Source organism: Myxocyprinus asiaticus, chromosome 39 (genome assembly GCF_019703515.2).
Source record: "Myxocyprinus asiaticus isolate MX2 ecotype Aquarium Trade chromosome 39, UBuf_Myxa_2, whole genome shotgun sequence".
NCBI lineage: Eukaryota > Metazoa > Chordata > Actinopteri > Cypriniformes > Catostomidae > Myxocyprinus > Myxocyprinus asiaticus.
Window position 1 is genome coordinate 14,742,734 of NC_059382.1, and position 27,866 is coordinate 14,770,599.

The 27,866-nt window shown below is 36.7% G+C and overlaps 1 protein-coding gene across 3 annotated transcripts; it reads left to right on the forward strand.

The window, feature by feature from the left end:
- The first annotated feature begins 6,577 nt into the window (after positions 1-6,577).
- LOC127429962 (forkhead box protein N1-like) lies at positions 6,578-27,796 on the forward strand. Of its 3 annotated transcripts, none has more exons than XM_051679359.1 (9): positions 6,578-6,724; positions 18,478-18,624; positions 19,460-19,783; positions 21,844-21,951; positions 22,425-22,549; positions 24,246-24,342; positions 25,331-25,538; positions 25,930-26,385; positions 26,731-27,796. In XM_051679359.1, the coding sequence occupies exons 2-9, from the start codon at positions 18,496-18,498 to the stop codon at positions 27,012-27,014; spliced, it is 1,731 nt and encodes a 576-aa protein (XP_051535319.1). In that variant the 5' UTR covers positions 6,578-6,724; positions 18,478-18,495; the 3' UTR covers positions 27,015-27,796. The 3 variants fall into 3 exon arrangements, with proteins under 3 accessions (XP_051535319.1, XP_051535322.1, XP_051535320.1); XM_051679362.1 differs by having other exon boundaries at positions 21,856-21,951; XM_051679360.1 differs by lacking the exon at positions 6,578-6,724 and having other exon boundaries at positions 18,412-18,624.
- The last annotated feature ends 70 nt before the right edge of the window (positions 27,797-27,866 follow it).

The window sequence follows — 27,866 nt, forward strand, 5'->3', positions numbered from 1 at the left end:
GTGAAAGTTTGAACATTATAGATTAAAAGCCTAGTGAGTTTGTTTACTTTTTGAATTTTTGAAAGTTTGAGTTTGAAATCACAAACATTCCATTTCAGACTCTTGGCCTATTTGAATATTTCATCCACTTAGAATGTTCGCATCTGGAAAAGCTTAAGTCTGATCAGTAAGAAGATTTATAGCAACCCAAGTCAGAATGATCCGAAGGACAGTGTCAAGTTTGGTGGGTGTAGCTTAAAAGCTCTAGAATTTTGCCAATTCCTTGATACAGGAGTAAAGTCTCCAACGCACAAAAAAGGTCCTTCTTTTGCTGATTTTAATTGATTTGTTTAATACCACTGCCCACCTCTGTACACTAGTCCCCCCTCCCCAACCCCCCAGTTATAAATATTTAAAAATATATATTACATGTAGACAAATCACATTAAAAGAGGCTTGATACAGGTGAACAACTAAATGAATTCAATTGTATAAATACAAATAAAAATAAACATTCAGGTTGGGGCAAATTGTCACATTTGTATTGGGACAAGTTGTCATGTGTTTTCAATGTTATAAATTTATGCAATATATTAATTACATTAACATGCCCTAAATCAACATTTGTTCAATGAACAGAATCTTTTTTTCCTGGCCTTTCCTGGTGTAAATGTTCAATAGCTTTTTTTTTTTGCCAAGAATTTAAGTGTGTTGAAAGTCAGAAATTGACTTTCAAATATGAACCTACTCCAAGAAATAGACACTGGAGAAAAAATTCCCTGATCTCACCTGTTAGAGTTTGCCAAAGCTTGGTACTCAATAGAACTGAGGTGACTACACATGTAAACAAAAGGCATAATAAACCACTATAAATCTCCTAGATTCACATGTCTAGATATGATGTGTCATCTAAAGAATATGTCAAATAATTTGCATATGAGTGAAGACAGATGTGTCATGTGGATTGGCATAGCCTCTGGTATTGTGTTTGTGTGAGTATATCACTCATCTTTGTGTTCTCCAACAGGAAGCATTTGTAGCATCATTCGACATTGCCCTAAAAAAAATTCTTGATGGAACTGTGCTCAGTCCTTTGAGACACCTTGTCTATACTGTTTTGCACCTCACTTGCTGGTGACTAAGATGTGATCTACGTGCAATGGGAAATGTGTATAAAAGTTCTGCTAGAGCAGAGGTACCTGTGGCTTTCTATAGGGATGAGCCTGAACGTGCGTTACACTTGCACTGCCAGCACTCACGGTACAACTGCCCTCACCAGCACACATCCTATGGGCACGATTGAGATCCACACTGGGAATCAAGCACATCTCTGATCATGAAGACATACAGTATATTTCATTTACAGTAGTTATAGCATATAAAACCATGACAGGCAGTAATTATTATAGCAGAGTCACTAGGTCATTATGTCTAATAGTGGGCTCAGTTTAATTTTGTACAGACTATTTATATTGTAATGATCATCAGCTCCACATTATTTAGGTTCTCCTTACACAAAATGGTGCAGATCTTCTAGATGCACAACTGGAAACCTAAAATTCTACGGTGATTGTCAACGAGAACTTTGATAGTACTTTTCAATGTTGTTTTCTAAAATCACTGGCATTCATGCTCCCAATGATCACTGCAACACAATTCATTTTCAATTCATTTCTGAATTATCATGGCAGGCCCTTTTGAACTCTTTGTCGAACTCATATTACATTTACTGAAAGGAAAATTGTTCAATACAAGTAAAGCTCAATTGTCAACATTTGTGGCATGATGTTGAATCCCACAAAAATGTATTTTGACTTGTCCCTCCTTTTCTTTAAAAAGCAAAAATTGAGGTTACAGTGTGTGAGGCACTTACAATGGAAGTAAATGGGGCAAAATTTTGGAAGGTTTAAAGGCAAAAATCTGAAACTTAAAGCTGAAGCCCAATGATATCTTTACCAATTCCTAGAACATTTCATCCATCTAAGATATGATGCAAGAGCCTGTCCTCAATGCTGATGACATCCAATTAATAAAATACCTTGTATTCTGTTCCTTTACAGTTTTCATGTTTTCTGTTATAAAAACATAGTTTATTGTATTTTATAATGGAATCGTAATGCACATTGCAAAAACAAATATACAAATAAATTTTTTTGATTAATAATTGAAAGGAAAAATAAAACAAACCAACTGAAAAAACACTTAAAATGAATATCACAAAATGTCAACAATAAACCCTTCAGTGCGACATAACACATGGCAGGTGGGGGATTTTGTTGAAGTGTATCAGGAAATCACAGACAACTGGCAAATTTTGTTTCGATTTTTTAAATCAAAGATCGATTTTATTGTGCTGTACTGCACATGCAACTTTTCAGATGAGTACAGGGAGGTCTGCAGCAGGTCCTGTCCATTCCATATGATTACTGCTCCAAAAATAATTGATTTGTACCAAGCGGAGGGTACAGAAGGCAAATCCTTAAATGCGAGGAAATTGGCAGGATGTTTGTGGGTGGAGGTGGACTGTGGGCACTGTTAACCTCTGGATGTTAACTTCCAGAGAACATCTTCTGAACTACATCCTCTCAGTAAAGTCTGAGCCAGAACGAGTGCACATGGATTGCTCGACATGATGATTTCTCTTCAAGCTACAGTACATCTCGCACAAAAAATAAAAAAAATAAAAAAATATCATTATAATTGTTTCTTCTTATTTTTAGTATCAGTTATGTACTTTGGGGTGTTCTGTGTTATATTTGATGTAGTTTTGTCAATGTTTATTGCATTATTTTAATTTCACATGTTACCCTGATGGTGTTTAGTGTTTGTGTGAGTAACACTGAGCACTGTCTCTACATGTTTATTGGTCATTGCTCCTGGAAAAGACACTATTGATGAACTTCATGTCATCATGTGACCTTCTGTAATTACTAAGGTGATTAACAATACGTTATAAAGTGAAAAGTAGATTTTTACAGTTTCAGAAGGTTAATATATTAAGTTTATTATTTAATATTATAAATAATGGTACTGCACCATAAAATATACCGTAAAAACAACAGTTTTAAATTGTAAAATTTACACGTTGTTCTGTGAAGTTGTTTACATTTTTACTGTGTTTTTTACATAATTATTCTGGCAACCACAGCTGCCAGTTTTTTATTTATTTTTTATTTTTTTGGGTAAAAAGAACAGGATTATTTTTTACAGAGTGCGTTTTTGTGGCTTAATGCAAGGAATATTCCACAAATGTGACATGGAGTTCTGTAGAAAATTTTTGTTTTTTCAGGCATCCTAAAAAAGGTTAAAGGTTGTTAGAAGACGTGCACGATTCGTGACAGATATTTTTAGTTGGTGTGTCATTCAAAGCGTGCACGTCACTTACATCAGTGATTGTGAGATTACAGTTGAAGTCAGACATTTACATACACTTAGGTTGAAGTCATTAAAACTAATTTTTTAACCACTCCACAGATTTAATCTTAGAAAACTAGTTTTGGCAAGTCGTTTAGGACATCTACTTTGTGCATGACACAAGTAATTTTTCCAACAATTGTTTATAGACAGATAGTTTCACTTTTAATTGACTATATCACAATTGCAGTGGGTCAGAAGTTTACATACACTAAGTTAACTGTGCTTTTAAGCAGCTTGGAAAATTCCAGAAAATGATGTCAAGCCTTTAGGCAATTAGACTATTAGCTTCTGATAGGAGGTGTACTGAATTGGAGGTGTACCTGTGGATGTATTTTAAGGCTTCACTTCAAACTCAGTGCCTCTTTGATTGACATCATGGGAAAATCAAAAGAAATCAGTCAAGACCTCATAAAACAAATTGTGGACCTCCACATGTCTAGTTCATCCTTGGGAGCAATTGTACAAACAATAGTATGCAAGTATAAACACCATGGGACCACGCAGCCATCATACCGTTCAGGAAGGAGATGCATTCTGCCTCCTAGAGATGAATGTAGTTTGGTGCAAAAAGTGCAAATCAATCCTAAAACAACAGCAAAGGACCTTGCGAAGATGCTGGAGGTAACAGGTAGACAAGTATCTATATCCACAGTAAAACAGGTCCTATATCGACATAACCTGAAAGGCTGCTCAGCAAGGAAGAAGCCACTGCTCCAAAACCGCCATAAAAAAAGCCAGACTACAGTTTGCAAGTGCACATGGGGACAAAGATCTTACTTTTGGAGAAATGTCCTCTGGTCTAATGAAATAAATATTGAACTGTTTGGCCATAATGACCATCTTTATGTTTGGAGGAAAAAGGGTGAGGCTTGCAAGCCGAAGCATGGGGGTGCTTTGCTGCAGAGGGTCTGGTGCACCTCACAAAATAGATGGCATCATAAGGAAGGAAAATTAAGTGGATATATTGAAGCAACATCTCCAAATGGACAATGACCCCAAGCATACCTCCAAAGCTCTGGCAAAATGGCTTAAAGGAATAGTTCAGCCAAAAATGAAAATTTGCTGATAATTTACTCACCGTCAGGCCATCCAAGATGTATCTGCATTTCTTTCTTCATCAAAACAGAATTTAAGACTTTTAGGATTTCATTTAAGGCCTCCTCCTTTAAACAATGCAAGTGAATGTCCTCCATTTTTTGATGGTCCAAAATGCATATTTAGGGTGCATCAAAATAATCCACACAACTCCAGTCGACAAATAAAGGTCTTCTGAACCCAAACGGTTGATTCTTTTTAGAAACAAAACAATACTTATATACTTTTTAACTACAAATGTTCGCTTACATACATCTCTGTGACGTGCGCTCATGAGAGGGATGATGTAAGCTTATTGGTAAGGTCATGTGTCACGTGGAGGAGGAATCAGGAAGCGCGTCATTGTTTACAATGGTTTTTTTTTATTATTATTTGGAAATTCTTTTTATTTTTTATTTTATATGGTTTTTAAATTGTTTTGGACTGTTTTGGTTTGTGAATGGCACAAGTTTCTCTTGTAAACAATGACGCGCTTCCTGACTTCTCCTCCACGTGATGCGTGACCTTACCAACGAGTTTACGTCATCCCTCTCATGAGCGCACAGAAAGAAACTCAGATACATCTTGGATGGCCTCAGGGTGAGTAAATTATCAGCAAATTTTCATTTTTGGGTGAACTATTCCTTTAAGGACAACAAAGTCAAGGTATTGGAGTGGCCATCATAAAGCCTTGACCTCAGTCCGAATATTTGTGGGCAGAACTGAAAAAGCATGTGCGAGCAAGGAGGCCTACAAACTCGACTCCGTTACACCAGTTCTGTCTGGAGGAATGGGCCAAAATTCCAGCAACTGATTGTGAGAAGCTTGTGGAAGGCTACCCATAATGTTTGACCCAAGTTAAACAATTTAAAGGCAATGCTACCAAATACTAACAAAGTGTATGTAAACTTCTGACCCACTGGGAATGTGATGAAAGAAATAAAAGCTGAAATAAATCATTCTCTCTACTATTATTCTGACATTTCACATTCTTAAAATCTTGCCTCACATCTCAGGCAACACGGCAGCTGTTGAGGTGTGTGCATGATAAACAACATACAAAATGTCATGACCATCAAGTTCAGCCAAAATTGAATACCATATTTCATGAATCCAGGTGCTGATTATATTTTTGAAGTCATAAATCTGTCTCTCTCAACTAAACCGCAGAAATTTCACCCATCAAAGAGTCAATATTTTTGGATGTCAGCTATTTCCGATTATTAATCTGTTTTCCAGAGAAACACATTTATTGGAAATCAGTGATAACTTATAATTATGTGCTGCTTTAGTGCTTTTTTGAAAAAAGAGCAGGACCACACATCTTTCCTGTTTGTTGCTCACCATAAACGTGTCCTGATTTTCTGCAGAGAAAGGATAATCTTCTTCTGTGTTGCCTTTGCATGAGTTGTATCTGACTATCTATCTATCTATCTATCTATCTATCTATCTATCTATCTATCTATCTATCTATCTATCTATCTATCTATCAATCTATGTCTGTCTGTCTGTCTGTCTGCCTGCCTGCCTGCCTGTCTGTCTGTCAGGGACAACATAAATCAATTACTGTAACATCACACTGTAATATAAATGTGCCAGATCAAGCCAAAATTTTTAAAAGACCAAAGAAAAACAAAGAGAAACACCAAAGATCCATCATAACAACCTAAAACAAATCACACAGCAACTAAAATAATAAAATAAAAAAAAAACATCTAAAACCAAGTACAAGCATCTAGCACAATTTGTATTGCAATACCCAAACAACTTCATGCCAAATTCACAATTCCTGCATTCATTCACTCTAATTGTAATTGTCTGACATGAAAGAGCCCCATACTGCCCTTTAACAAACAGTATAACATAAACACTTTTTCAGTTCTTCTCTTTCGCCATCACAATTTTTGCTTGTCTAAACCTAAACCATCTCCCCTTCCTATTAGAATATGATTTTAATACAGCAGCTCAGGAGGGCTCAGCCTCCAAGGTTCACTAGTAGGAGGGTAGGGAAGTTTTCACCTGTATTGACATTTATTTTTCCCTCCCTCCCACCCTTTCTCTTTTTCTCTCTCTTTTTCTCTCTCATTCTCTCTCTCTATAGATATGTCTTAGTTGTTTTTCTTGTCAGCAGTCAGTCACTATAAAAGCAGAGTGGCAACTCTGAGATAGATAGAGATTTTTTGGAGGATATCTGTGGGGTGTGAACCGTCTGCTTTAGATTTACAGCCTGGGCCTGGAAGCATCACACACAGTGGTAAGTGAGACTCTTTAACTTTATGTGATGGGAGGTGTGCCCTACAACTTCATCTGTGTGAACCATCTTTTCTCTCCATTCAGGACATAGTAGGATACTTTTCTGGCTCAACAATGATATGGTTTCAAACTAAAGGCAAAAACTAAAGTCTAGAAGAACTGTGCGTTTTATTTCAAAGAAAGTATATACAATCGAAAACATCTGTGGGCTTGCATTGCTCTCTCTTACACAGCAACAATTGTACCGCTGTATCCCGTTTGGCACCAATAAATAAGGCATCACAACATGTCGCTGGGCTCCTTGTTAGGCTTGTCTCCCCCTGGATGAAATCTCTGCTGAAATTCATCTGAAAAAGACTAGAGAGGGATAGTGCACACGTAAGAATTAGAAAGAAAGGGCAGGGCAAGGCAGGTGCAATCAGCAGGATTGTCTCCCTCTGGGTGTTGAACTTTGGCAAAAAGCCTATTCTCTACGGCACTATTATGGATGTGTATTATATAACGTTTACATTTTTTTCTTATTACCTCTGAGAGAGGCTCCCAGCTGCCAGTGACTTCAGTAACCTGTTGCAGCAGGCTTGTCCCCTTGGTGTGTGTGACCTCACAAGTTGGCTGAGAGCCAAAGGGACTGAGACCTTTAAAAATTCCCATTTATAATCTCAGAGCCAATTTCTTTTTATGAAGCATGAGTTATGAAATGAATGCAATTCATTATTTAATGTAATGTTACAAAGATATTATTACAGATATAGCTGTGCCAGGTACAGCAACCTTGTCATACGTACTTTTATTTGCTAGTACGTGACACTGCTGATGATGTTACTTTAACAGCTGAACACTAATCATTTCATATTATCTGATTTCTGAATAACACAGCAGACACAGAAGTCCTTGGAAGACTTCTGTAATATATTACATTTATGCATTTGGCAGACACTTTTATCCAAAACAACTTACAGTATACTTATTACAGGGACAATACCCCTAGAGCAACCTGGAGTTAAGTGCCTTGCTCAAGGACACAATGGTGGTGGCCGTGGGGATCGAACCAGCAACCTTTATCCCACTACGCCACCACCACACCACTTCTTTCTTGTATCTCAGATTGCATATTTGCAACTATAAGTAAACTATTTGCAGGTTGATTTATCCAATTATACTGTTTGTATATCCAATTAAAAACAGGAGTGTTTTCTGGAATCTGTTTGAAAACATTGTTTTTGCAATTTTGTTTGGTGATGCTACTGGCGCAGAAATTACGCTGAAAATGGCATTGATCAGATGTAACAGTTCAAGGTTAAAAAAAATTAAAAATGAAAGAATGTTAAAAATATTAACAATGAAAATCATATGCTTCTATATTTTCTGAGTGCAACTTGATAGCAGGTATTGTTGGTTTATTTATTTTTTTGCGTCTGTGCTTGAAGGCTTAAATTTATGTTAAGTGCAGGATTTGTCAAGCATACATTACTATTTGTGCCCATGCTGATGTGTGTAATGACATTTCTTGATTGCATTTGATCGACATTTATAATACACACTAATACCTTGTGAAACAGATAACCAGAAACCTTCATAGGTGTTCCTTAAGCCTAAATGTATATGTAATAAATGTTTAAGCAAGTGCATGCTTGTAGAGCAAACTGCCAACAGCATTCCTACATCATGAGAAACAATGCTTCTCAGAAGTTTCTAGGTTTTCCTTATACTGTACAACATTATTGAAGGGATAGTTCACATACTGTAAATTAGAAAATTCTGTTATCATTTACTCACCCTCATGTCATTCCAAATCTGTGTGATTTTCTTTCTTCCGTGGAACACAAAAGGAAATGTTTGGCTGGATGCTCACGCTGCTATTTTTCATATAATGGAAGTGAGATGAACAGAGACTTTTGCTCACCAATTTATCAAATGTGTTCAGAAAACTTGGAATATAATGCACAAATCATATGGACTACTTTTATGATGGTTTCATGTTTCTTGACACATTTGGTGCTTTGACAGCCCCAGGTCAAATTTCATTGTGCAGAGAAGAGCATTGTCAACATCCTGCTAAATTTCTCCTTTTGTGTTCCACAGAAGAACAAAACAGCATAGAGTTTTGGAATGACATGAAGGTGAGTACATTTTTGGGGGAGAAGTAGGAAGTGGTGTGGCTTTACAAATGACATTTTTGTCCTGGTGAAGTGCAGTGCAAGTGAGGACATACAAGAAGAAATCCCACCAATTACTTGATGGATGACAGTGTAAAGGAAGATGCACAGTCCATTTGAAATATCACTCAAGTGTGGTGAGAGCAGTTCCAGTGCATGGGGTGTGGCTGTATAGACATGCAAGAGACCAGATCAAAGTGAGATAAATATGATCATCTAAAGAGGATGGAGTCTTGTGAGAAAGAAAGTAGTGTCTACTTTTAGAAATACAGAATTACACATTTTAGCTTACACCAAATGTTCTGAATACATTTGGTCTTGCATTAGACTAGAGGATGAGTCAGCATCAGTAAAGTCGTCCTTCATCATTCAGCAATCTGACCCTTCCTTCCGAAAGGATTAATTTGGTGCTGATGCAAAACTGAAAATGTTCTGAATTTTTTTTTTCTAAATATCTATTGACAGATTGTAATTATCTTCTCTTTTTTCCTTAAATATTACATTTAAGGAAGAATTTAGATTTTAAATTAAGGCCTTAAACACATTTTTAGGTCACCTGAAAAAAAATAAAATAATAAATTTACAGTGCGTGGCAGAATATCCTAGTCACTTCCTCCCCCATGCTCTCAACATGTACTTGTCATATAGCTGATGTCTTTCATCAGTACTTCATTTACAGGGACAGTGTCCACACCTAACAACTGCCTGGAGCAACTTGTGTTTAAGTGACACAGTGACATTGCAGACTAGCTTTAGTGTTCTCAGTAATGCATTGGTTACTCCTGAAGTTTCCTCTGCCTGGGTTTAAAACTTCAACAATTGCAAAACCTAATACTCATTTGCTAAGCCACAAAACCCTAGCATTGGGTGCAGTGCTCCTAGTTACAAATATGTGTTTACACACAAATGCATGTATGCATACTTGAATAAGTTATACAAACATATTAAAGGGATAGTTCACCCAAAAATGTAAATTCTCTCATCATTTACTCACCCTCATGCCATCTCAGATGTGTATGACTTTCTTTCTTTTGCAGAACACAAACAAAGATTTTTTAGAAGAATCTCAGCTCTTTAGGTCCATATAATGCAAGTTAATGCTGATCAGACCTTTGTAGCAGTAAGAGGAAATGTAGCAGTAATCCATAAGACTCTAGTGGTTAAATCCATATCTTCAAAAGTGATACAGTATAATAGGTGTAGGTGAGAAACAGATCACAATTTAAGTACTTTTTTTTTTTTCACTTTTACATCTGAAAGCCAAATGTGGTGCCGGTTTAGTTTCACTCTCACATCTGAAAGTGAATGTTAAAGTGGAGATTTAGGGAATAAAAGGACTTAAATATTGTTCTGTTTCTTACCCACACCTATTATATTGCTTCGGAAGATATGGATTTAAACACTGGAGTCATATGGATTACTTTTATATTTATTAATGTGATTTTTGAAGCTACAAAGGTCTGATCAACATACACTTGCATTGTATGGACCTACAGAGCTGATATATTTTTCTAAAAATCTTTGTTTGTGTTGTCCTGATGAAAGAAAGTCATACACATCTGGGATGGCATGAGGGTAAGTAAATAATAAGATAATTTTAATTTTTGGGTGAACTACCCCTTTAAGGATCACAAGTCCATCTGAGCAACAAGTGGCTCCCTGTTTTGTAATACAGCTGAAGTCAGAAGTTTACATACACCTTTTTTTCACAATTCCTGACATTTAATCGTAGAAAACATTCGCTGTCTTAGGTCAGTTAGGATCACTACTTTATTTTAAGAATGTGAAATGTCAGAATAATAGTAGAGAGCATGATTTCTATTTCAGCTTTATTTCTTTCATCACATTCCCAGTGGGTCAGAAGTTTACATACACTTTGTTAGTATTTGGTAGCACTGCCTTTAAATTGTTTAAATTGGGTCAAACGTTTTGGGTAGCCTTCCACAAGTTTCTCACAATAAATTGCTGGAATTTTGGCCCATTCCTCCAGACAGAACTGGTGTAACCGAGTCAGGTTTGTAGGCCTCCTTGCTCGCACATGCTTTTTCAGTTCTGCCCACAAATATTCGGATTGAGGTCAAGGCTTTATGACGGCCACTCCAATACCTTGAATTTGTTGTCCTTAAGCCATTTTGCCACAACTTTGGCGGTATGCTTGGGGTCATTGTCCATTTGGAAGTCCAATTTGCTTTAACTTCCTGGCTCATGTCTTGAGATGTTGCTTCAATATATTCACTTAATTTTCCTTCCTCATGATGCCATCTACAGTATTTTGTGAGGTGCACCAGCACCTCCTGCAGCAAAGCACCCCCACAACACGATGCTGCCACCCCCATGCTTCACGGTTGGGATGGTGTTCTTTGGCTTCACCCTTTTCCCTTCAAACATAATGATGGTCATTATGGCCAAACAGTTCAATTTTTGTTTCATTAGACCAGAGGACATTTCTCCAAAAAGTAAGATCTTTGTCCCCATGTGCACTTGCAAACTGTAGTCTGGCTTTTTTATAGTGGTTTTGGAGCAGTGGATTCTTCCTTGCTGAGCAGCCTTTCAGGTTACATCGGTATAGGACTCGTTTTACTGTGGGTATAGATACTTGGCTATCTGTTTCCTCCAGCATCTTCACAAGGTCCTTTGCTGTTGTTCTGGGATTGATTTGCACTTTTCGCACCAATCTACATTCATCTCTAGGAGACAGAATGCATCTCCTTCCATGATAGCTGCGTGGTCCCATGGTGTATATACTTACGTACTATTGTTTGTACAGATGAATGTGGTACCTTCAGGGTTTTGGAAATTGCTCTCAAGGATGAACTAGACTTGTGGAGGTCCACAATTTTTTCAGAGGTCTTGACTGATTTCTTTTGATTTTCCCATGATGTCAAGCAAAGAGGCACTGAGTTTGAAGTTAGGCCTTAAAATACATTCACAGGTACACCTCCAATTCAGTACACCTCCTATCAGAAGCTAATTGCCTAAAGGCTTGACATCATTTTCTGGAATTTTCCAAGCTGCTTAAAAGCACAGTTAACTTAGTGTATGTAAACTTCTGACCCACTGGAATTGTGATATAGTCAATTAAAAGTGAAACAATCTGTCTGTAAACAATTGTAGGAAAAATTACTCGTGTCATGCACAAAGTAGATGTCCTAAACAACTTGCCAAATCTATAGTTTTCTAATATTAAATCTGTGGAGTGCTTAAAAAAATTTGTTTTAATGACTTCAGCCTAAGTGTATGTAAACATTTGACTTCAACTGTATATTTGAATTAAATTTTCCGTAGTCATATGCTTATTTAAATGCCCACATCATAGACTTTAGCATTACATCTAACATAAAGACTGGTTGTCACACTGATTTGCTTGCCTAATTTGCTTGCCCCATAACCCCCTTTTTTTTTTTTTTTTTTTTTTTTTGTTCTCAGCTGTTTTTCCTTTCAGAAGTGGAAATGGTCTGTATCATGACCATATCAGGTCAAACGATCAGTTAAGTCACAGTGATGGACCATAAAGGCCAGTTCAACTTCCTCTCCAATACTGAATTACACTATGTTTCAGATAGAGCAAAATTCCCCCATCTCAATTTCATGTCACCAACACACTTCTGCCGTTGTTAGCTTTTCCTTCATGGTTTGTTGGTGAATTTAATGAGTTTTTGGCGAAGCAACCGTCTGCTGACAGTAAGTGAGAGGGGCCAGAGTTTCCAGGAATACATGATACTCTTGTGGTCCTGTGTTTTACTTGTTTATGATTACATTGCAGGGCAATAAAATACAGTGGATCGGGCCCTTTGCACTGCAACAGGGAGAAGGGGCCCTCACTTTTATGTGAAAAATGCTAAGTAGACAGCTGAAAAAGGATTTGGCTACAAGTAGTTACACAATTCTGGCCCATAAAAATGAAGGTTTGCCCAAAAGCCAGGGGTGGCGCCAGCTAATTTTGATTGCTGGTGCTGAAGAGGTGCTAAATAATTGACAGGTAGAGCTGAGCTTTGATTACTAATTATGTGCAAAACCCGGCATGGCCAAGCGATTTTATTAATATCAGTTTGCACATGGTGTCAACAGAAGTGAAATCTCTACACTGCAGCCTCAATAAAACAGGCAACACACTTTCAGGGGTGTTTTCAGCTTTTTACAGTACTGTCTGAAGCACAGGTACAGCAAAACAGTGTACCCTTATTGGGGGTCTGGGGACATGCTCCCCTGGGAGAAACTTTTTGCAAAAACAGCACTAAAGCATTTAATTTTGGTGACTTTCTTTAGGAGCAGCATTTTTACCTTTTCACAAGTAGGCTATATATATTGTGTAGGCTACAAAGGATTGATAAAGAACAGCATATCTAGCACTAGTTAAAGTTTCTCAAAATCAGCTTTCAAAAAAAAAAAAAAAAAAAAAAAGCCTGTCATGGCAGGACCATGGTATTGTGATGGTATCAGAGGTAATACTGCATTGCATTGATGTGCACCATGGTATTTACATAGTACTCCATTGTAGGGGAGTGCGGGGCACAAACTAACACTTTTTGGTTTCTTAAGTTTGTGTAAATGTATTCTGGGTTCGATGTATTTATCTTTTTTCACATTAATTTCACACGTGTCTATTACACATATGTGGTCTTGTTTCATGAATACAGCGTATACTTTTTCGCAATCTACCTCGGGAAAAAAAAAGTGAAATGTTACAACGTGCCCCGCCTGGGGCATATTGTAACAAGACCATATAACAGCTTAAAATCCCCCTCTAACAACTGTATCTGATCTAATTCAAAAGCCTAGAAGATAAACTAAATTTTCATGTCAATAAAAGCCATTTATTAATTTTATCATATATAATATAGCAATAATTTTGACAGTTGACATTAAATACACAACAAAGCCACAGCACTGACAGAAATAATGCATGGATTGATGACAAAACACACACACACACACATGAATTAAGGGAAATTATTTAAATTACATATCTGATTGCATGGAATTGCATATCATTTTTTGTAACTGGGGCACATTGTAACGCAGTGTTACAACATGCCCCGTCGGCGCAACTGGGATTTAAACATGGCTGGTCACTTCTGCTGGCTATCTGAGAATTAAAAGACTAGTCTATGTAAGATGCTAGCTAAAAGATTGGAGATTAAAATTATACCAAATTTGCCTCATTTTAAATAAAGAGTAAAAACAGAGATGAAAATGTACACTCTTAAAGATTTTCCCGTCAAAAAACAGGCAGCAGGGTTGCCAGCATGTCACTGTAAAATTAACGTTGTCTTGCTATTGCTGAAATGAACAGCTAGATACTGTTTTTACAGCTACAGTATACAACTGTAATTTAGCAGCATATAGCTGTCAAATTACATACTATCTACTGTTGCTGAAATTAACAGCTATGTTCCCAGCATGCACTGCGGCATGAAGAAATTACTTCGATTTTTTACTATTTACTGGTTTATTTTAACGTTGTTTTTGTTGTAGTTTAAGTTACTTGGATTTTAATGTTCAGCTCTTACTCATTTCCATAAAAGTATGTTTGTTAATTGTCACCACTTTTGCGTTTTGTATGCCGAAAGTTGATATCTGTGTGTCTTGATAACAACTTGAGTTATGCTGTAACTTCAAACACGAGTTATACTGTAAATTTGTCAAAAACTGAATTTGCTGATATAAAATTGCTGAAATATCATTTATTGTTTTTGCTTTTATGTGTAATGCATCACTATTGCCACATATAGTGCCAAATGCAAGGTAGGATCAGACATTCAGGCTGACCTTAGATTTTGTCTTCCAAGTAGCACAGTGCAATAACTTGTGTTTACCTTAAACATAAATTGACTGGTTGGAAGAACATAATATAATAATAAAGAAGGTCCAAGGACCCAGCTCAAGAGATCACTAATCACCGTAATGGTGACTTCAATCAAAACACAACTACTGATAACAAAACAACAACACTAATTAAACTAAGACATCTATTAAGTCTGAATAAATAATTTTGTACGTGTTTTTTTTTTTTTTTTTTTGTAGCTCCAATGCATTTGCCAAAGCACACATACTTATTCAAGCGCAAAGGCTTATGAGTATTTCACCATTATAACCCACAATGCAGTGCTATACTGTTATTTTACTGTGTACAGGTTGTTGTTTTTGTTTTTTTTTTTTTTTTTTTTTTTCATAAAAAATACACTGTTCAATCCAGGCAAAATTGTACATTTAATATGTACATTGCTTCTAAGGTTGATTTTTTTATTTGACTTCTCATTAGACGGACAAGTGAAGGCTGATGTGAGATGATAAAGAACAGAGGTGTTGGTCAGAAACATCATGATCACAAAATTTTCATTGGGGGGGGGAGTTGTTTAAAATATACATTTCAAAATGTCACTATAGCTTTCACCAAGATGATATCATGATTTTAAATGTTCATTTTCCCCTAATGCCTTGCACAGAACAGCTATTTACCGTAAAACTAGTCACTTCACAGTGAGCCTGCTCTTGATCTCCCAGAATGCAACATTTTTAACAGCAAACTACTGTATTTAAGAATCACAGTAAATTGCTGTAGGAATTTGGTCATAAATTGACAGCAATTTTTTACAGTGTACTTTCATATGAATTTTTACTTTTGCTACTTTAAAATGAACTTTTGGCGAAATCTTCCAAAGTTTTTTTTAATTTTTTCTGCATTTTATTATTATTATTTTTTAATCTACACAGTGTTGATATGGCAACAAGTAAACAAATTAAGTTTCGTCTTACCAGCGTGTGTGGAAATGTTTAAACCACATGTGTTACAACTAGGCCCGTGCTAGGTTGTGCCCCGCACTCCCCTACATGTAAAAAAAAAAACAAAAAAAACAAAACATGCAATGACACTTTTTGATACCTGTTTGGTTGGAAAAATGGCTTTACCTTGAGTTGTTCAAAAGCTACACACGCATTATTTATTGCTATTAAACGAAGGATGCACTTGCAGGTTTTTATTCAAAATATCAAAGTCACCGTATGAACGGGGAGAGCCGTAAACTGACACCTACATGTCGCAAAATTGTCTGTGACTTCTCTTAAAAAACAGCCATTTTATTGTAATAAACTCCACACATTGTTCACTCCAATAGATTGTTGAGTGTAAAACACGTTGAAGATTAGTGGACTGGTGGCCAATTCATTAAGTTATGCGATGTTTCCTCACAAAAGCAGTTTATTATTCTTGTCTCCTTGCCAGTGAACCACCATAAGAATGTCTATGTGACCACTGTGTTATGCTGTTTTTGCTAACTTTGAGTTCGCCTTGGTAGAAAGGTTCTGATTGTTAAAAAGCAGGTTCCGGGGTTGTGAGGTTAAGGGGCTGCTCCACCATTGCTTAGAGAGAGAGTTGTTGTGAGACATGCAGTTTGAGTGTGCTTAATACTGTTTCAACAGTTAAGTTTACCTCCTCATCTGCTCTGTGTATCATGACAGTACATAATCCATTTGATTGTTTTCTGTTCTGTTTATTTCATTTAAGTTTTTACGGAGTGAGAAACGTTCCAAACTATACAGTGCGTGAGCTGCCTGAACGATTCTGACCATTTTGCTAAACTGTTGACTTATTCTTTGAAGGAATCGAATCAAATGACTAATTACTGTAATTCGTAACTCGGGCATCACTAGTTCTGATTCTAAACAGGCGACAGAAATACGGGACATGATATGATTGCTAAAATATTGTCAGGGAAAATGTTTCTTCATTCAGTCTTCATACAGAAGATAATCTGCTGGCTATTACAAACATTTGGGGTACTATGGACTTTCTTGGGGAGGCTGAAGCACATGCTAGCCCCTCCCTATTGCCGTCTCTGCCAAAGGCCAAATAGCTGGAGAGACAGGTTATTTGGATACATGGAAAATACCTTTATGACATGATGCTTGCTAATTATATGTTAAAATGAGAACTTTCCTGACCCGGGACTTATAAAAAAAAAAAAATAAATAATAATAAAAATAACAAAATAAAAAAAACAATTTGTGTGTTAAAAATATATTTATTTGAATTTTTTCGATTATTTGTCTTCTTTATCTTATTTATTTATATATTTTGGATGGTTTATACATATTTAAAAAATGTTTTAATAATTTTAATTTATTTTATTTGTTTATTTTTTTTCCTTCACCTATACTTGTCTTTATGATTGTATTCATACACTGTTTGATCTTATTAAACATTTATATATAAAAAACTGCACAGTTTTACCACCATTTGTGGACTTTTCAGATGGTCCCTTACCACACCCTCCACAGTATTAGCACGTTTTAGCACAATGTGTGGACTTTTCAGACGGTCCCTTACCCACCATAGGCACATTTCCCCACTTACATTAATGTTAAATTGGCAATCTGGAACGATTTCACCCTGACGCCATCTGAACAGCTTAAATACGTGACAAATCGGGTCCCTTATTGATTCAATATGGGATTTTATCTTTAAAACGGCACGATCCCGTATTTTACGGGATGGGTGGCAACCCTAACTGTAATGTGCAACGTGTTTGATTTTGCAAACCATTCAGAGGCCATACGTCCAGTGTAAATGTATAACTGGGCATTTATTGATACTGTAAATGTCCTGAACATGTAAACCAATTGGACTAATTATACTGAATTAGTTCTCTGTGTGACTGTGACCCTATTTAGCAAGTCACACAAAATAATTATTTAGCACATTCACTTCACACCAAAGTGTATCCAGGTGATATGCTTGGCAGCATTGTTTTATACTGTAGGCTCAACTGTAAAACTGCGGTCTGTGACACTTGAATGAAAAATGTAGGTTATTATGACTAACCTTATGATGGTCAGTGAGACCCTGAACAAACAGACATCAATTTCTGAACCTTTAGATAGTTTTAGAGGATTTGATTCCATGCAAAGAGCATCTCTGTGATTAGCAGTATACAGTAACAAATCAACCAGTCAAAGTACTGACCATCAATCTGTAATTTTCTGCAACTTTAATCCAACTGACCTATAAAATGCACCTGTGATCCTTGAAAAATCATTTAAATTCATTGGTAGGGAACAGCAGGCCTAAAGGCTGAACCTTAAGTGTGTTTTTTTTTTTTTTTTTGGTTTCAAAGAATATTTTGACTGAAAACATTTTTTTTTTAATTGATTTTTTTTATTTTTTATCTTTTCTTCAGCAAAGGGTGTCCCACTTCCTTTTTTTTCAGTAACATTTGGCATTTCATAATATCTCAAATATTTTAAAATAACTTTAGAAAATCTTAAAATACATTTATTGTTTATTGGTTTATAGGTGTAACTTAAAAAACTATAAAACAATTCTATAAAAAGATTTTAGTTTTTTTTTCTTATTTAATTAATTTGCGTTTGTTGTGTTTGTTAATGTGTTCCTGACAAAGTAATTATTGTTGTTATTATATATATATATATATATATATAAAACACCAAAATAACCATACAGCAATGTTGCAGGAATTAAAAAATCAGAATGACAGATACACCTCTTGCTGTTATCAGCTGTAATGGCAAAATTCTTTGGGATGTTGTGAAATAAAAAAAGGGCTAAAACCTAATGACCATATAATGTGCTATTTTGAAGAGGTAGGTTGCAAGGAGAATGTCCTCTGAGCCCCAGGGCCAGTCTTTCCCATCCACAGGCAACAATAGCTCACCAGTACCTTCTCCAGGCCAACTACACTCCTTTGACCATCTAGGGACACCCTGCTTTCAGATGCCAGAATCACAGGTATTTTAAATGTGTTTTTGAGATGTTTTTAATCATTTTGGTATTAATTGTACAGTTTTTAAGACAATTCTACTTGTGTAACTGATAGATAGATAGATAGATAGATAGATAGATAGATAGATAGATTCTAACATATATACCATCAGTTCAGACTGTTCTGTAGTTGCCGCTTCTTAGAAACTGCTACCCGCCAGCTGTTCTCATTACTCCACAGTGTCATAATTATTACCATTTGTTGAGGACATGAACCTCTGCACAAGGCACCATTCAAGGACATAAGACCCTGGAGCAGAAATAGATGTATTTAAACCAGCCTTTACATCAAACCCTTTTGATTAAATATTTATTAATTATGGCCTCTAGGGAAAGCTTTATATCACTTTAAATGCCTCTATAGATTCTTTAGCAGATCAAAGCTCTTTACATGCTACTGCATTTCCACTTGGAAAACCTGCTTCATTTTAGTGCATTAATTAGAAGTAAAAATGTAACCATGTAAGGTTCCATTTGTTAACATTAGTAAATGCATTAGGTAACATGAACAAACAATGAACAATATATTTGTTACATCATTTATTAATCTGTGTTAATGTTAGTTATAAATAAAATTGTTCATTGTTTGTTCATAGTGCATTAACTAATGCTAACACAATCTTTGATTTAAAAAAATATGTATTAGTATTTGTTGAAAGTAACATTAACTAAGATTAATACATGCTTAATAAGTATTGTTCAAGTCAAAATCACAGTGATCTGCTAATATGTACGGTTTATTTTTTATTTTTTTTATTCTATTAGTTCTGTTTTTACAAAAAAGTTTTTGCTCCACTTGTAGTGTATACAAAGCAACATTGGGGAGGGGTTTGCACCGTACTCCAAAAGAGAAAGCGTCCCCTACAGGCAGAAGAGTGCTATTGCGGAGCGCTTTCGTAGACACAGTGTAAATGGGAGTCCCGTTGGACAGGAACCTGGCCCGGTAGAGAACAATCACTTTCATCCATATAGCCGCCAGTGCAGTGAAGGGGCCCTCCCAGATGTTCATGCCTTTAGTTTTCTCATGGGGGCTGGATTGGCTGGAAAACTGACCACAGGTGATGGATCAGAGGAACAATCCTCTTGGACTTCATTAAGTAACAGTGTGGAGACCACCAGTTTCATGGTAAGACTGAGGAACTGTGAAGGTCTCCTTAGAGGTTTAGACAGAAATTGGAAGACTGTCACAGTTGCATAGGAAAAAATTATGATAAAAGTCCCCACTGATAAAATAGGAATTTGTCCCTATTTGTACTTTGAAGGGGTGGGTAAGTTTTATCAAATGTCTTAAAATAATTAAATGTCTAAATAGTCTAAACATATAATTAGATGAAGTGAAAAAAAATAGTGAAAATGATAATGAAAAAATAATAGAATATACAGGTGCATCTCAATAAATTAGAAGGTCGTGGAAAAGTTCATTTATTTCAGTAATTCAACTCAAATTGTGAAACTCGTGTATTAAATAAATTCAATGCACACAGACTGAAGTAGTTTAAGTCTTTGGTTCTTTTAATTGTGATGATTTTGGCTCACATTTAACAAAAACCCACCAATTCACTATCTCAAAAAATTAGAATACATCATAAGACCAATAAAAAAAACATTTTTAGTGAATTGTTGGCCTTCTGGAAAGTATGTTCATTTACTGTATATGTACTCAGTACTTGGTAGGGGCTCCTTTTGCTTTAATTACTGCCTCAATTCGACGTGGCATGGAGGTGATCAATTTGTGGCACTGCTGAGGTGGTATGGAAGCCCAGGTTTCTTTGACAGTGGCCTTCAGCTCATCTGCATTTTTTGGTCTCTTGTTTCTCATTTTCCTCTTGACAATACCCCATAGATTCTCTATGGGGTTCAGGTCTGGTGAGTTTGCTGGCCAGTCAAGCACACCAACACCATGGTCATTTAACCAACTTTTGGTGCTTTTGGCAGTGTGGGCAGGTGCCAAATCCTGCTGGAAAATGAAATCAGCATCTTTAAAAAGCTGGTCATCAGAAGGAAGCATGAAGTGCTCCAAAATTTCTTGGTAAATGGGTGCAGTGACTTTGCTTTTCAAAACACACAATGGACCAACACCAGCAGATGACATTGCACCCCAAATCATCACAGACTGTGGAAACTTAACACTGGACTTCAAGCAACTTGGGCTATGAGCTTCTCCACCCTTCCTCCAGACTCTAGGACCTTGGTTTCCAAATGAAATACAAAACTTGCTCTCATCTGAAAAGAGGACTTTGGAACACTGGGCAACAGTCCAGTTCTTCTTCTCCTTAGCCCAGGTAAGATGCCTCTGACGTTGTCTGTTGTTCAGGAGTGGCTTAACAAGAGGAATACGACAACTGTAGCCAAATTCCTTGACATGTCTGTGTGTGGTGGCTCTTGATGCCTTGACCCCAGCCTCAGTCCATTCCTTGTGAAGTTCACCCAAATTCTTGAATCGATTTTGCTGGACAATCATAAGGCTGCGGTTCTCTCGGTTGGTTGTGCATCTTTTTCTTCAACACTTTTTCCTTCCACTCAACTTTCTGTTAACATGCTTGGATACAGCACTCTGTGAACAGCCAGCTTCTTTGGCAATGAATGTTTGTGGCTTACCCTCCTTGTGAAGGGTGTCAATGATTGTCTTCTGGACAACTGTCAGATCAGCAGTCTTCCCTATGATTGTGTAGCCTAGTGAACCAAACTGAGAGACCATTTTGAAGGCTCATGAAACCTTTGCAGGTGTTTTGAGTTGATTAGCTGATTGGCATGTCAAAATATTCTAATTTTTTGAGATAGTGAATTGGTGGGTTTTTGTTAAATGTGAGCCAAAATCATCACAATTAAAAGAACCAAAGACTTAAACTACTTCAGTCTGTGTGCACTGAATTTATTTAATACACGAGTTTCAAAATTTGAGTTGAATTACTGAAATAAATGAACTTTTCCACGACATTCTAATTTATTGAGATGCACCTGTATATTTTTAAAGAAGTTAAAAATTTAAATAAATAAAATCAAGATAACATTTACCCCATTAAGACTCTTTAAGTTCTTGCCAGCACACAGCAGTCAGGGCCAAAAGACATGGAAACAAGACTTGCCAGGCAGATGTGCTAGCAGATGTCTTTATTACACTTTCTAAAAAAGCATTAACTTATGATATGTCAGAACTAAGTAACTCATGGTCTGCTCTTGGGGCAGGGAACTCAACAGCCCTACAATAAGCCACAGACGAGCTCTGAGGAACCTCCCAGTTACACATCGGTTACCCATCAGACATACAGCCCCATCAGTCCTCTACAACATCAGGTGAGATAGTCAGAGGGTTAGAGAAAGAATATGTGTGCATTGTTTATTTATTTTTGATGGCACACAATTATGTGTAAAAAGTCAAAATGATGTGTTTTATGTGTAAGAACGTCAGTATGACTCATGCATGTTAACCTTGGCATGTGTTAGAAGGTAAAAAAAGAGATCAAAAGATGTTTTATATCCATGTTACAGTGTGCTCGTAGTCAAAACATTGCCAGGAAATTCTGATCCACGATCCACAGACTGACAAAGAACAAAGCCATACTGTTGTAGAACATGGGTATTTATGTTATTATTAAAAAAATAATGATATTTAAATATTAGGCTTTTAGTAAGAAACATTTTACATTATCTAACAATCAAATGAATGAACACACTCTTTAAACACTTTTTAAATGAAAGGCAACTATTTTAATTTGGCTTGGCTTTTAATGCGGATATGTTTGTGTGTTTTTATGTACCATCTTCAGTTTTCTGGTGTGTGCTCTTCAAGAGGAATAGACAGCATCTCTAATTACTATGACCATAACCTCTCTTCACAAACATCTCAGGACAGTGCACAGCCACTCTACCCTAAACCTGTCTACTCTTATAGGTAAGTGTAGGTACTTTCCACTTGTCCTAAGTGAAAAAAATAATAATTATGATTATAACTATGAAAAAGCAAATATTAAACACAATATTTAATATATACAATATTATATATGGGCGGCACAGTGGCTCAGTGAGTAGCACTGTTGCCTCACAGGAAGAAGGTCACCAGTTTGAGTCCGTGCTAGTGTGGGTTTCCTCTGGGTGCTCCGGTTTCCCCCACAATCCAAAACATGCAGGTCAAGTGAATTGGAGACCCTAAATTGTCTGTAAGTGTGAGTGAGAGTGAGAGTGTGACTGTGAATGTGTTTGTCTGTGTGTATTAATCTGTGATGGATTGGCCACCTGTGATTCCCTGAGACAGCTGGGATAGGCTCCAACCCTGCCCGCTATAGAAAATGAATGGATGGATGGATGGATGGAATATATGATATTTATTATTTCATGAATAATAAATACATAAATATAAAAAATACAAATATACAAATAAACAAATGACCAAATAAAAAGATTGTATTGCTTTTTTTTTCATATGTCTATTTATAATTTTATAGCATATTCCATGTTCCAACATGAAAAAAAGAAAGAAATTAAGTTAAAACATAAATTTAGGGAGACTGGGTAGCTCCGAGTAAAGACGCTGACTACCAACCCTGGAGTCATGAGTTCGAATCCAGGGCATGCTGAGTGACTCCAGCCAGGTCTCCTAAGCAACCAAATTGGCCCGATTGCTAGGGAGGGTAGAGTCACATGGTTTAACCTATTCGTGGTTGCTATAATGTGGTTCTCGCTCTCGTTGGGGCGCATGGTGAGTTGTGCATGGATGCCGCAGTGAATAGCGTGAAGCCTCCACACGCGCTATGTCTCCGCTGTAACGCGCTCAACAAGCTACGTGATAAGACGCGCAGATTGATAGTCTCAGACGCGGAGGCAACTGAGCTTCGTCCTCCACCACCCAGATTGAGGCGAGTCACTACGCCACCATGAGGACTTAGAGCGCGTTGGGAATTGGGCATTCCAAACTGGGGAGAAAAGGGGAGAAAAAAATGAACAAATATACACTACCGGTCAAAAGTTTTGAAACACTTGACAGAAATGTTTCTCATGATCTTAAAATTATTTTGATCTGAAGGCATATGCTTAAATGTTTTGTAGACAAAAATATAATTGTGCCACCATATTAATTTATTCATTATAAAACTAAAATTTAATAATAAAAAAAAAGTTTTTGAAATTGATGACTTGGACCAAATAATAAAGAAAAGCAGCCAATAAGTGCCCAACATAGATGGGGAACCTCAAGAAGTTGGTTGAGAAAATGTCAAGAGTTCATGTCTGCAAAATCTAGGCAAAGGGTGACTAATTTGAAGATGCAAAAATATAACACAGTTTTGATTTATTTTGGATTTTGTTGTCACAACATAATTCCCATAGTTCCATTTATGTTATTCCATAGTTTTGACGACTTTACTATTATTCTAAAATGTAAAAAAAAAAAAAAAAAAAATAATAATAATAAAGAATAAGTGTTTCAAAACATTTGACCGCTAGTGTATATATAAACACACACACACACACACACACACACACACACACACACACACAAAAACATAAATTTAAACCAAAACAAAGTGGAAATTAAACCAAACCACCATAACACAATGTCTTGTTTCATTTGGATGTTGAATGTTTCTTTGTAGTATTCTCATTTTCCTGGCACTGAGGAACAGCAAGACAGGCAGTCTGCCAGTAAGTGAGATCTACAGCTTCATGACAGAACATTTCCCCTACTTTAAGGTGAGCTTCATTATCACATCTCAGAATAGCTTCTACATCTAATGTACATTGATCTACAATGAACTTCTAACATCTTGGAGGAGGATCCTGGCAAAGGGCTGCATGTGCATGATTAATGTAACAAATACAGAATGCAGAAAGAGTTGTTTTCCAGAGCAGCAGTTCAGCAGACATGTAATGCATGATCTCATATGCCTCATGATTTGGTTCATCCTCCTGCTGGAGCTTTGTTAGTAAAGGGATTTATTATGTGACACTGTTTTGGCTCATCATCAGGTAATCATACAGTACCGATCACCATAACTTCTGTTGATTTTACTGAAGAAATTGTTGTAAGGAAGCAATTTGTTTTAAGAACAGTATTAGGCTGCTTAATAAAACTGAAGGTGTTCGTGTTAAAGTGATAAAATATGGGTCTAGGTTCACTTTATGCATCACGTTCTTTTTTTTTTTTTTTGTCATCCTTACATTGTTTTATTTTATTTTTATTTTTTTTGCTGTTGAATCTAACTAAAGTGACAAACACTTACAAGTTCTGTTTTAAATTTAAGCTGATTAAAGTTAACCAGTGGATGTTCTTCAGAAGGTATGCTTTGAACACTTAAAGGAATTATTGAATTAAAAATGAAAATTCATGTCATCATTTACTCCACCCTCATGTTGTTTCACACCCCACAGGAAAAAAAAAAATGATCTGGTCCAAAGCACTATAAAAGTAGTCACTACAACTTGTGCACTATATTCTAAGAAGCCAAATGATGAAATTTGTTAAGTTTTTTACTAAAAATCTTTCTTGACAGCCATGAACACCATTAACTTTCATTGTATGGAAAAGAGCAGCTTAGACATTAAGATAGATAGATGGATGTATGGATGGATGGATGGATGGATGAATGGATGGATAGATAGATTGCTGGATGAATGGATGGATGGACTGTTTTCCTTCATGTTATTCTTTGAGCCTCAGATTCCATTTGTGGTTCCTCAGACAGCACCAGATGGCTGGAAGAACTCTGTTCGACACAATCTCTCACTGAACAAATGCTTTGAGAAAGTGGAGATTAAGAACGGGAACTCCTCTCGAAAGGGCTGCCTATGGGCCCTGAACCCAGCAAAGGTAGAGAAGATGCAGGAGGAACTACACAAGTGGAGACGTAAAGACCCTCTGACTGTACAAAGGAGCATGGCACAACCAGGTGCGCAGAGGATGCATTTGCCACTTGGCATGAATAAAGCAGCTTGCAAATAGTAATAGTATAAATTCTGGTAATTTGGGACACCTAAACTCTGATGTTTACATCCATCACAAACAAGTCTATGTTAAAACAACATATACTTTTTTTATTGCATGTCCCTGTTAATGTATCGGAAACTTACAGTATATGCTCCGTTGCATTGCTCCAAACACTTATGTTGCTTCATGTTGGTCTAATTGCATGGAACTGCATTGTTTTCATTCAAAGAAATAGTAGAATGTCTGCCTGACTTTTAATAAAATATAATTTTAGAATTAGACATGGTGCCCTCTTTCAATAAAGAAGAAGGAACAAAACATTATTAAATATTAAATTATGCTCATTATTTCAGAGGTGTTGGAACGTCTGCTTGGGGAGAGATCCGAGAAGCTGAAGACTCTTGGTGCTCACTTCAGTTTAGCAAGCAGTCACACACACTCGCAGCCAGTAAGAGTTGGCATGCATCCATCCTACAGGCAGCCATCTGTCCATGAGACCAGTGTCCTGCATCAGAAGCGTCTCTATAGCCACTTACACTCTCAAACTGTCCCATCACCTCCCCCATACATATCCCCAGACCCTTTAGCTTTCACATACTACTCTCCTGTCACCCAGCTGCCCAGCGTTGGGCATCCCTCCAGAACTGGCAACCTGGATTCTTCTTTACCAGCACACACCCCGCCAAACTACAGCACTGCCCTGCAGGCCAGTCAAAGTGCTGCAGGGGACATGCATGAACTTCTACTGGAGGGAGAAATCAATGATGTTGATGCATTAAATCCAAGCCTCACAGACCTACAATTACATGGTACGATGAGTGTACAGAGTTTAAATCTAAGTGTGTAATTTCTCTGCCACTAGTGTCACCAAAAATAATCTGTTTTCAATTCCAGAAACCCCTGTCCTTCACTGGTTGTATCTGTTTGTACAACCAATGAAAGATGGGGGTTTCTGGAATTGAAAACAGATTAATTTTGGTGACATTATTGGCAGAAAAATTACACACTTTAGATTTAAACTCTGTACACTCCATCACATATGCATATTCCTGCCTCAAACTCACACCAATGACTGTGCCAGTGTGTTGCTTTGGATAAAAGTGACTTTTAACCTCTTTTGTGGTTCATGCAGTGTTTTTCATCTTTGTTTTAAGGATATCTTTGGGAAGAGCTAAGGAATGACAGCCTCGCTCCAGATTCACTGGTAGTCATGGATGCATACCTCTCCACACCCCAGCTCAGTCCAACTCCAGGCAACAGCGTGGGGATCTATGGCCAGTCTGCTGTGGAGGTGGGGTCAGTTGGGACTGAAGGTGGGGTTCAGGGCAGTGTTTCTAAGCTACACCTCAATGGGCTCTACACAACTGCTTTCGCAGTCACAGACAGCATGCCAGGCCTCCACTCTTACTCAGGAAACACTCCCATCCCTCTGCTATGAAGATAAAGCCTCTATGTGTCCAAGCAATCAATGCAAATAATAACCACATATTTGTGCATAGTTTGGATAATTTTTTTTTTACTTTTTAAAAGAAAATTATGAAAAACACGGACTACATTAAATACTGGTTCACTTGAGGAGAAAGAGTTTAGGTCAAACCACATTGCATTTTGTCTGCTGAATTACTGGCTTAATAAATAATTATAATAATAACAATAATAATAATACCAGGAAAACCAGTTAAGAACCACTGGAATAAAAAAAAAAAAAAAAAAAGAATTTCATATATTTGAAATTTTGAAAAGTTTTACTTTTAAAGTGGTGCTTGGGTAAAAATGTTGTACCTAAAATTTATCGTCACAATATATTACCACATGCCACTTTATACAAATTCTTTTAGGAATTTTGATAATTCCAAAACGTTCTGTAAACCTTTACTATGCTCTAAATCACTTCAAATTGAGTCACTTCAGTGTGGACTAAATTGTTAATGCACAATGTCTTCATTGATAACAGTGTTTGCTTTTCTGCAAGTGTTATTGTTTAAACCCATGATCTTTTCAATGATTCAGTTGGTAAGATTTCAATGAGTCATTTCGGACTTGGTGTGATGAAAGAGTTTTCTCAAGTTTCTTTGTCAGTATTGATTTCTGTGTTTGCATTTGCCATCAAAACAATAAATATTGAAAAGCACTATAGCAAGTTAAAACAGCGCTCCTGATTTTTACTGGGCTCTCTGTAAGCAGAAGTCACAACATGTCAATATATCAATGTCATTTCTATCTTTGTACATCAAATAATGCTTTAAGTGTGTCAGAATTTTCAACTCCAAACTGGAGCCTATGCAGAACC

Excerpts from the sequence above, each read along its gene's own strand:
- LOC127429962 (XM_051679359.1), top strand. The coding sequence starts at position 18,496 with ATGTCCTCTGAGCCCCAGGGCCAGTCTTTCCCATCCACAGGCAACAAT. Across the intron at positions 24,343-25,330 it reads AACATTTCCCCTACTTTAAG|ACAGCACCAGATGGCTGGAA; the intron begins GTGAGCTTCATT and ends GTGGTTCCTCAG. Across the intron at positions 26,386-26,730 it reads CACAGACCTACAATTACATG|GATATCTTTGGGAAGAGCTA; the intron begins GTACGATGAGTG and ends CTTTGTTTTAAG.